General features: G+C 39.4%; 1 protein-coding gene across 1 annotated transcript; it reads right to left on the bottom strand.

Moving 5' to 3' along the window:
• Nucleotides 1-550: 550 nt before the first annotated feature.
• On the bottom strand, nucleotides 551-8,752 carry LOC124070799 (von Willebrand factor A domain-containing protein 7-like). The gene is made up of 15 exons (XM_046411037.1): nucleotides 8,516-8,752; nucleotides 8,128-8,400; nucleotides 6,427-6,520; nucleotides 6,138-6,272; nucleotides 5,794-5,980; nucleotides 5,518-5,693; nucleotides 5,182-5,294; nucleotides 4,975-5,091; nucleotides 4,672-4,878; nucleotides 4,446-4,578; nucleotides 2,988-3,137; nucleotides 2,524-2,616; nucleotides 2,154-2,431; nucleotides 1,764-2,057; nucleotides 551-1,629 (listed from the first exon to the last, which is right to left on the bottom strand). The coding sequence occupies exons 1-15, from the start codon at nucleotides 8,705-8,707 to the stop codon at nucleotides 1,156-1,158; spliced, it is 2,916 nt and encodes a 971-aa protein (XP_046266993.1). The 5' UTR covers nucleotides 8,708-8,752; the 3' UTR covers nucleotides 551-1,155.
• Nucleotides 8,753-10,711: the final 1,959 nt, after the last annotated feature.

Below are 10,711 nucleotides of genomic sequence, written 5' to 3'. Positions count from 1 at the left end.
CATTTTTTTGTGGTAGTGTGGTAGTGACTGATACAAAATATGTTGCTTATCTTTTGAATGGCATCCTACATTCCTCTTAACGGAAAAAAAAATCAGATTGGCAAGACCTGAAAGTGAAAGTGTAACACACACCAACGCCAAACGAAGCTAACACTGCAGCTGGGTACTAAGGACGAAAATGACGAAAATGACTCACTATAGGTTTTGGTACTGACATTGACTTGTTACTAATTGTATGGATATATAATATAGCTTTTACCCTCTGATAATGTAATCTGGTACTGGAAAATCACCTTTATGACCCTCAGTTGTTGTCACACACCCTCATCCCAAAAGGACCACGGTGTTTTTTTTAGCTATTAGCTATTAGCTATTTTAGCTATTTTTAGTTATATTTCATGTCTTTTTTTTAATCATCACTGTCAGAAGCAAGCCTCAGGTGTATATCTAATTTTAAATGATCAAATAAATTAAATTACTTAATCCACAGGACAATTAACTTAATGTCAGCAGAAGAACTCAAAAATAGAAATGAGCAATCCTTGTTTTAAGCATCATAATCAATAGGACATGTTCACATAACCTTTATCATAATCATAAATTCACAAACCCGTAAAAACAGTACATATAATCAAAGTGATTGATCTTACATACAGCTTTAAGGCTTTATCATTGGTATTACAGAAGTGTTAATGCCCTCATTGTACATATACTTTGCTAGGTTCACCCATAAATCCAGTAGTAATGACAAAGGTAGATCAAGTATTAGAAGCACCCCTCAGTAAAACATAATACCATCAAACCACAAAACAAAACACACACTCTGATATGACCTGAAAGTTGAATTAATGTTGTTAACATTATAACAAAAAAATAGAAAGAAAAGCAAAAAAACATGGAAGAATAATGGTAGTGGATGTTACATTGAGTTTCACCACAGTAGGGTCCATCGTATAAGTGAAGTATCACGTGCCAGGAAACAAAACATTTTAGCCTCTTAAGCACTTAGACATCATCACCTTAAGCTCCAGCACACTAATTTTTTGCAGAGCTTTTGTACATAATAAACTGACACCTGAGTATGTAGTTGATTTTCCAAAGTTGAGAGAACATTGTTTTGAACATTCACTCATCCTCGCTGTAACATGTCAACACTCAATTGATTCCCATTTCAAATGGCAGATTGAGCCCCAGAATTGTGATGCTGAGGCAGAGAAGAAAAGACTGAACAGGTCTGGTAGACAAAGACCCAACAGGTCCTGCTGTTGGAGACTGTGGGCTACTGGTGGTTGTAGTGACAGTAGTCACAGTTTCTGAGGTGCTGGCGGTCGTTTCCCTGACAGTGTAGAAACACGAGCCCACGTTACCCACTTGATCCACAGCCAGTAGCTCCACATCAGGTGAACAACAGGATGCGTTGTAGGACACCAGTATTGTGTTATTACTGCCAGCGACCAGGCTGGTGTTCATGGTGCCGTTGCCCTGTTTGAGGCTAACACGCTCAATACCTGTCCCTTCACCACCATCAGTCACCTGAACAGAGAGCTCCCACATTGACAAGCTGCAGGGCTCAGAGCAGTTGGACTGCAGGCTGAGCAGCTCACACGTCGGCCGAGTGAAATCAGTCACCTACAATATGAGAAGGAGAAAAAGCAGATAAAGTTCAGCTTTATATTAGTGATTCAACCAATAAACTGAATGATTAAAGGATGAGAGGACAGAATGAGCTTGGATTATTCAAAATGTGACCTATGGAGAGTTACCGTGTTAAGGACGGTGATACGCAGCACAACATAGTTGCTGTCTGTGCCTCCTGGAGCTTCAGCCTCAATAGTCAGGGTGACGTCAGTACCAGATGTAGTGTTAAGAGGTGCTGTGAGGTTCACTGTACCGTTAGCATTACCTCCAGTTCCCAGGAATAAGCTAGAAGGGAATGTTGAACTAAAACCCTGGTCATTGGTAGCTCGGATATTGAAGGTTCCTCCTGCACCTTCTGTCATCACAGAGAAGGGAACTGAAAGTGTTGTTCCTGGTACTAAGATGTTATTTGAGCCATCCTAAAATGGAAGGAAAGCAGAAGCTTTTCAGTATCAGTCATGGCTGTGCAACCTTCAAAGTCTTAAAAGGTTTTGAGATGGATTTGTTTTACTTACAGCAGTAACAGTCAGAGTTGATGCTCTTATGTTGGTTGTTGACTGTCTTTGAAAGGTCACTGAGGAAGATTTAGAGGAACCACTGCTGGTCTGTCCCTTCACGAGGACCACAAACTCCGCTGATGGTATTCTGTCAAACTGAACCAAGAAGTCTCCTCCACCCTGAGCCTCCACACTTCCATTAACCTCTCCTGACCCCAGTGATTCAACCAGAGACACTTCTGTCACTGTGGCAGAGTCACTCCCAGTTACAGTCACTATCAGACTACCATTAACACCTTCAGAAAAAGAGAAAATCCACTGAGATATGCTGAAGTAAAAATCAAACTACTTTGACTTTTGGTATATCACAGAATTGTGTTTGGTTTACCAGCTCTGGGACGATTGTCTACAACATCAAAACCTCCAAGTGGGCCATGTGATGTTTCCAAAAACTCAAACAAGAAATCAATGGGACTCTCTCCTGCAAATAGACAAGAAAAGGAAACAATCCAAAGTAGCAGATATTCATTACTTTTATCATTTTTCTGAAGCATATTTAGCACGATCATTTTGTTGGAAGAATTCAATTACAAAACCAAGCAAAAGCCTCTTGAAAGACATATTGATTTTTGAATATTTCAAATGACATATTTCATGTTCTGAGCAAAAGAAAACAAATTTCACCTCCTCTCTGGCTCTGGATATCTCAATATCTCAGAACATAACACAAAACCTGTGTGCAGGGCTGCCCAAAACGTTCTTTTGTCATTTGGATGAACCAGCCTTTCAGGGTGAGGGATAGGTATACCTGTGATAATAGTAATAATAATAAAGTAATCATGGGGTTCTCACCTACAACCTTCAGAGCGTAGGGATTTGTTGATTGCACATTAATCTTCCACAGTCCCACTTGTGTTTTTAGCTGCAGAGTCTTGAAATTTCCCACTGACTGGAATGAAGTGGTAAGTGATCCTGATGTGTTGGTGCTTTGCTGTGACACACCTAAGAACAAAAAGCCAGGGCCCAAAATGAAGGACACTGCTTTAAAGGCCAAGAGTTAAACAGGCTTTTTACACTTATTTTAAACAATGACATTTATCTGTGAAAAGTCTCAGTTATCCAGGTCATGGTTATCTACGTAGAGCTGAATAAGGGTGATTGGACTTGGTTGAATCTTCTTGTTTCACCTCAAAGAACTGAAATCCTGAAGAATCTATGACCAAATCCACTCCTAAGGCCACCTGGCACCCTCTGTCACTTGGCTGTGCCTAAACATTCTGTCCATAAAGATAATGAACAAAACTGGTGACAAAGGGAAACCCTGATGGAGTCCAACCCTAACTGGAAATGAGTTCGACTTGTTGCTGGCAATGCAAACAAATCTCTCCGCTTCTCCTTTCTGAGTCACCGGACAGTTTGCCAGAATTTCTTCGAGGCAGACCGAAACTCTTTGTCCATGGTCTCACCAAACTCCTCCCACAAATGGGTTTTTGCTTCCACCACTGCCCAAGCCGCACATCATTTGGCTCGGTAGCTGTCAGTTGCCTCAGTAGTCCCACAATCCAGCTCCTTCTTCAGCTTGACAGCACCTTTCACCCCCGGTGTCCACCAGCGGGTTTGAAATTTTGCTTCCTCGACTAGCACTGGAGACCCTCTGACTGCAGCCACGGACATACGGCCGTAGATCCACTGATATGACTACAAAGTTGATCATCAACCTGCGACCTAGGGTGTGCTGGTGCCAGGTGCACTTGTGAACACTCTTATGTTTGAACATGGTGTTAGTTATGGACAAACTGTAACTAGCACAGAATTCTAATAACTGAACACCACTGGGGTTCAGATTGGGCAGACTGTTCCTCCCAATCACACCGCTCCAGGTGTCATTGCCCATATGAGAGTTGACGTTCCACAGTAGAACAATGGAAACCCCAGCAGGAACATCTTTCAGCACCCCTTTGACTCCTCCTGCAGTTGGTGGACCAGCCACATGGTACACTTATCCTTGGTTTAGTCTTTGGCCTTAACCAGGACCTATTTGTCTTGTGAGACCCTTCCAGGGGCAAACAGCCCCCGACAACATAGCTCCTGGGATCACTGGGGCACTCAAACCCCTCTGCCATGTTGACGAGGTGGTTCATGGACACTGCACAACAGTGTCACATGTTATACTACCACTAGATGGGCGCAAAATCAAGAATTTTCAAAGTTCAAACGTGGGAATACAAAAAATACTTTGGTTTTATATTATTATATGCTATTTGCAAATTAATGGTTATTCTCTATTACAATGATGCAAAGAAGCATCACCTGACGGACTGATGAGAGTAAAGGCAACGGAGTTCCCAGTGATGTAAACTGTGAGGTTTCCTACTGACTTGTCAACCAGGAAGGTGAAGTTTTCAGCCTTTCCTGGACTCCTGGCTGCCTGCAGAAGGGTCACCTAGGAGATCAAAGGAAACTGGTGACACCACTGAAATTCTTTTGAATTTAGAAAAGTCTTCTGTACTGTCCAGTGAGAGCATGTTGCTAATACCAGAGAGGAGCTGGAGGACTCTGTTATGATGCTGGTGGCCAGTGGGAGCTCAATCTCTGTGACTTCAATGGCCTGACCTCCTGAAGCCTGAGCCAGATCTCGGTACAGCTGGGCATCTGATGTTCCCATGCGACTGAGCAGTTGTTGGATGTTGCCACTCTGTCTTCGACGACGAAGCCCCAGTACGCCTGTTATCATGAAGTTCACCTGAAAAAGAATTTGAGGTGTAAAGTATGAAAAAAGCTCTTACTGTATGCACATCAATGAATGAATGAATTTTAACTTGAAAATAAAATTACTCACCACTGTCTTGGTGCGCTCTATGAGTGCTGTCACTGTGCTTTTCAGGTGACTGTCTTTTGCAGGTGCATCAGTGAAGAGGAAGATCTCAGAATTAGGAGGGGTGCTAGTTAAAGCCAGCTACATGAGCAAGAGAAGACAGCAGTTTGACTTTTAGCCATTTTCTTATTATCAAGTATTGCAGAGGCATATTTTGGGATGTCACGGCACCTGAAGTGCTGAAAGACTCATTTCCGGAGCATCTCCTCCACCAGTTGCTGATAGTGAATTAATAGCATTCTTGAAGGCTTTTGGGTCTGTGGTCCTCATCAATGGCCCAAAATCTGAGGGTCAGGTAGAGACAGAAGGAAGAAATGTTTATGATTTATAGACTCTTTATTGTTATATTGCTGGCATATTATTTGAACAGTCATAATAACATAAAACACAAAAACCTGATTGTTTGTTTCAATGCGCCAATTATAATTCAGCAGGCAAGTAGGTGAGGGCCAAACAACTCTTTACACAAAACAACAACAGTTAAAAGTCCAGCCTGGGGCATCCTACCTGGATCGTTGAAAGGTACAAGAATGTAAAGTGGGGGTTCATCTTCTGTTCCCACTTTGCTGTCAATTATAAAGGAAGTGACGCTCCTCACTGTTGCAATTTCATCAGACATGCTTCCTGTTGTGTCGATCATGAAGCAAAGAGCTTTACTGGATCCTTTGTAGATTCCCATCATTCTGCAGAACGCAGAGAGAGACGGATAAAACAAAGGCATGATTCAAGTTTGAATTTCCTTTTTACAGTACAGAACAGAAACATGCAAAATGGGTTTCTTACTGTAGAAACCCTCTGTCACCAGCAGCCGCTCGAATGTCCTCTAGAAGCTCACTGGTTGCGGCTATGGCCAGATTTGCTGCGTCAGTGTGGCGGTGTCCATGACTGGAGTCGAGCTTGTCTTTGTTGATCCCACCTTTGGGCTTAATCCCGCTTGTTTGATCCAAAAAACCTCCATGGCTGCATTTTCCTGTTCAGCATTAGAAAGACAAAGAGAACAAAATGTTTCATACAGTTTTAGGTGTTCTTCTTCTTCAGACCATAACACATTCCACATGTTCACACCTGGAAGACTTTAAAACTAACTGTGGAGGGTAGTGAGGGGTATAACAACAAAAATCATTCACCATTTGGTTTGGATGAGAAAAAAGGGATAAGACCAAAATATCCTGAAGTCAATATCTTTTCACGTAGGATATCCTCCAAAATGTTGTTTGTGCAGTCATCTCCATCACAGTTGCGACAGGTTGCTCTGGTTTCAGCTGTGGGAAAGAAAATCCTCAAAACATTAAGTCAGTGTATTGTGGTGTTTTTTTTTTTTAATTATCTCTCTAATTACATCATATCTTTTCAAATCTCCATTTATTAACACAGTAATGCAGCTAAACATACACAAGCCTTACACAATCATTTTACCTGCTATGTTACCAATGCTGGTGTCTGATGTGATCAAATTGGAGTTTGGTAGTTTATTGTCCATTTCCACCCAGTTACTGTGACTGTAGAAATCCTGTAATGTAAAGAGGAAAACAAATGAAATATTCACAATATGTTAAAATCTTGGCACAGAAATATTCAACCCCCCAAAGATTTTAAGAATTTATCAATTCAAGAGCAAGATTCTGCTTTGGATTACTTCTTTATGAGTTGAATGATACATAAAAGCAACACAGCAAATGCATGATGTAGCATTTGTGTTTAATTTTAAGTTTATGTTTTGTTAAGATAGTCATGTCACAATTATTCAACCCCTATCTAACATTGTTGTTTTTAAAGCTCTCTGACAGTTTTTATGGCCTAAAGTGGACTTGAAACATAAATAAGCCTTTGGAAACTCTATAATTATCATTTGCTTCAGCTGTGATGCATATATAAACCCCACCCATGAAAGTATTTAAGGTGAGTTGCAATTATGGGAAAGACAAAAGAGCTTCCACAAAGCTGAGGGAAGAGATGATTTCATCACACCTGAAGGGCCTTGGGTATTAGAAGATTTCCAAAAAAAGATAGCATTCCAAGAGACACCACTGGGAGCACTATAAAGAAGTTTAAAACCTATGGAACAGCTGCAAACCAGCGTGACTGTGGAAGAAAGCCCAAAATTTCATCAAGGGCACTTGGCAACTTAATCAGGACAACTAAGAAACAGTGTGACTGCAAGACACCTATACAATGACACAATGAAGGCTGGTACAAGTGCTTCAGTGGCAGACATGCACTGAATAAACAAGGACTTCTTGGTCGGATTCCAAGATGCATTTCACTCTTGAACACAAGGAACAGCTAAAGTCGACTACAATATGCCAAGAGGAATTTGGATAAGACTACGAAGTTTTGGGAGACAGTTCAATGGACTGTTGAAACCAAACTGGAACTGTTTGCCCTGTATCCCCATAGCCAAGCATGGAGGTGGGTCATTGATGATATGGGGCTGTTTTTCTGTGACAGTAACTGGCCATCTTGATCATATACCGGGCATCATGGATTCCTAGAAATACCAGGCCATTTTAAAGAAGAATGTGATGCCTTCTGTTGACAAATTAAACCTTGGTGATCACTGGACTTTCCAGAAAGACAATGATCCCAAGCACACCTGCAAGTCAGCCAAAGCTTGGTTGAGAAAGAGATCCTGGATCGCCCTGGAGTGGCTTTCTCAGTCACCAGATTTAAATCTGATTGAAAATCTTTGGTGGGATTTAAAGAAGGCAGTTGCAGTATGGAAGCCATCAAACATCACTGAGCTAGAGGGTTTTGCATGTGAAGAACAGGCAAAGATTCTAATCGAAAGGTGTAAGAAGCTCGCCATCACTTACAAAAAACATTTGTTAGAAAGCTAAAGGATGCTCCACAAAGTACTGAAGCTGGAGGTTGAATAATACTGCACATGCACATTTGTTAAAAGAATTACGTTTTTCATTTGAACTTCAAAGTTAAGTCAACTTCTGTTGGCAAAATAACTCAAATATGTATCAATAAATATTTTATTTATTGATACATATTATTGTCATTATATTTCATCCACATCTCTATAATGTCTTTTGAGGTAAGGGGATTGAATATTTCTGATTGCAGCTGTACGTGTCTATGTTCGATGTGTAACAAACAGTTGGACAGTACCTGTAAAGGATGCAGGATTTCTCCCAGTATTTCTCTGGCCGCCTCAAAATTCTCTCGCTTGTTGCTGGCCTTCACGGCTGATAATCCTTCTGTGATGATTTTCCTTCCCTCTGAAAACTTCTCATTGTCAAAGTGGAAGTGGGAGTTGAATAAATGACGAATGTCAACCACCCAGTTCTTTCTTTTGATTAATTCGATTGTTCGACAGAATCTCTTGGATGATTTTGATGCTTGACAGGCATCAGCAACGGACTTTGAAGTAAAAGGCTGAGGCTGCACACAAACACACACACTTTTACATCAGTGTCAAAATCACATTTATTAATCATATAGACATTGTTCTTCTGAAATAATAATAAAAAAAAACATTTCTGAATGTAAAACTTACAGGAAAAGTGAAGTCTTGGCCCTCAGCCAGGGCCACAGCACGGCACACCTGCACGGTGGTATTTAAGATGGCTGTCTCAGTGATCGCCTCATGGTTCATAGACTTTCCTTTAAATATACCAAACCCGATACCAAACCCCTGAGCTCCGGTCTGCAGGAGCAGGAGAACCAATGCAGTCAACCCTGAAGACATCACTGCCGTTCTGTCTGTGTGTCTGTGGGGGGAAAGATTAAAAAACACAGCTAACTGAGTCAGTTATTATGGTATACATTCTCATATCCTCAAAAATCAAAAACAACACAAAAATGATTAAACTGTTTTGGCACTAGGCGGTTAACATTTACCTTTTGTCACAATATTAACTAAATGCTGAATTTCTAAAAAATTAGAAACATCTTAAATTCTGACTTGTGCCAAACCGTAATTTTGTTTTTAAATTCATGATAATGATCAGATATGACTGTACTGTACCTCAGGCTGTAACATAAGTGTACACTTTTATTTCACATGATGACAGAAACTTATTTGCAAATGCAGTAGCAGTTGTTGCTTTGTCTTTTGGACAACTTTTCCATATTCCTCATTAGGGGTGTTACGATATGCTAGTATTGGCGATAAACGTGATATTACAAAAATTAAATATTGATTGTGTGTTAATAACACACACATGGTAATATTGTGTATCAAGTGTAAATAATAAGGTTGCTTTTAAAAGAAGAAACAAAGAGAACTTTCTGTTGTGTCTGTTTGAATTGTTTAATTCATTAAATCAATTATCAGTATTACATGTTGTGTGACAAACCTGTTTTGAATGTAACTGCTGGTGGTTCAGTATGTGAATCATGTGCTACAAATATGTCCTCTGTCAGTATAAAGACTGTAAAGAAAAGCAGGTTGAGCTTCAGTCCGTTCAGTGTTTGTTTTTAGTTTGCAGCGACACTTGATCACTTTAAAACAGTCTGGTACAGCTTGTGAATTGTAGATGTGTTTGTTCTAAAAAATGCAGATTGTAAAAAGTCAATTCTCAACAAACTGATTTTCACTTGGGAAACATTTTGTGTCCAGTTAAACTTCTGAAATGAACAATATTTTTCAATGAGGGTGAAATGATGTTAAGATTTCATTTTATTTTATTTTTTAAGATAATTGAACTTTTCTTGTGGAAAACCATATCACAGATTATTATTTAAAGCAGACATAGCCAAAATCCTCGAGGCCTTTGCAGAGACACATCTACCACCATCTGAAAAAGAAATCTGAGAATCAGAGAAGATTAAGCCTCTGAAACGTACCTGTTATGATGTTCAGTTGCTTATTTATCAGCCTGTTGATCAGCTAAAGTCTGTTCTTTTGTGGATATCTTGTCTTCCCTTTGGTTTGTGCACATATAAGCTCAGAACATCCAGTGTGGGAGGCAAAACAGAAACATGTACACTAATCTCATAACTTGGAGCTTTTTGTTAACTTGTTTGAATTGTTTCATTTTCATTTCTCACAGTTATCTGTTGTGACAAATCTGTTTTTGAACTGATATGAACTGACAGATATAGCTGATTACAGAGTGTGTGAATTATGTGTCAACACACAACTGAAGGACTAATAGAGGACGATCCTCCCATTGTGGGCAACTCAACTGTCATAACAATTAAAATACTTTCAGAAATGTTTGTCAATCAAAACAGGCATACAGGGTGTGTGCAACAATCCACCGGGCATTCCTGAACAATACTGGATTTTTGCTACAGGTACCAAAATGTAATGCAATATTGAGTAAAATGTTATGTCAAATGTAATTAAAATCTGAAAGCAATATATTCAACCAACATTATTTTCATTATTCACATAACACAATAGATTTAACACTATTTTAATAGACAGAGCAATTTGAAGGTTTGAATTGAATTGTTTTATAGGTATTACAATATTATATGTGTTTTTGTCAGTGCAACATTGCAAAAGAGATCTTGCCCTCAATGTCCTTTCCTGTTTAAATTAAGATAAAGGTAAGTTACAAAGCAGATATTTTGCAGCTAAACTCTGACCAAAGAAAGCAGTAATATTCCATTTTTTTATTTTTTTTAATATGTATTTGTCAACATATAGGACAATACTGATCTGATGATATCTGACTAGATGATTCATATATATATATATATATATATATATAGATGTGTGTGTGTATATATTTCTAATAAT

The sequence above is a fragment of the Scatophagus argus genome, chromosome 14 (genome assembly GCF_020382885.2).
Source record: "Scatophagus argus isolate fScaArg1 chromosome 14, fScaArg1.pri, whole genome shotgun sequence".
Classification (NCBI taxonomy): Eukaryota; Metazoa; Chordata; class Actinopteri; family Scatophagidae; genus Scatophagus; species Scatophagus argus.
The sequence above is the reverse complement of the archived record's forward strand: the minus strand, read 5'-3'. Positions and strand labels throughout refer to the sequence as shown.

Excerpts from the sequence above, each read along its gene's own strand:
- LOC124070799 (XM_046411037.1), bottom strand. The coding sequence starts at position 8,707 with ATGTCTTCAGGGTTGACTGCATTGGTTCTCCTGCTCCTGCAGACCGGA. Across the intron at positions 3,138-4,445 it reads TACTCTCATCAGTCCGTCAG|GTGTGTCACAGCAAAGCACC; the intron begins GTGATGCTTCTT and ends TTTTGTTCTTAG. Across the intron at positions 1,630-1,763 it reads GTATCACCGTCCTTAACACG|GTGACTGATTTCACTCGGCC; the intron begins GTAACTCTCCAT and ends CTCATATTGTAG.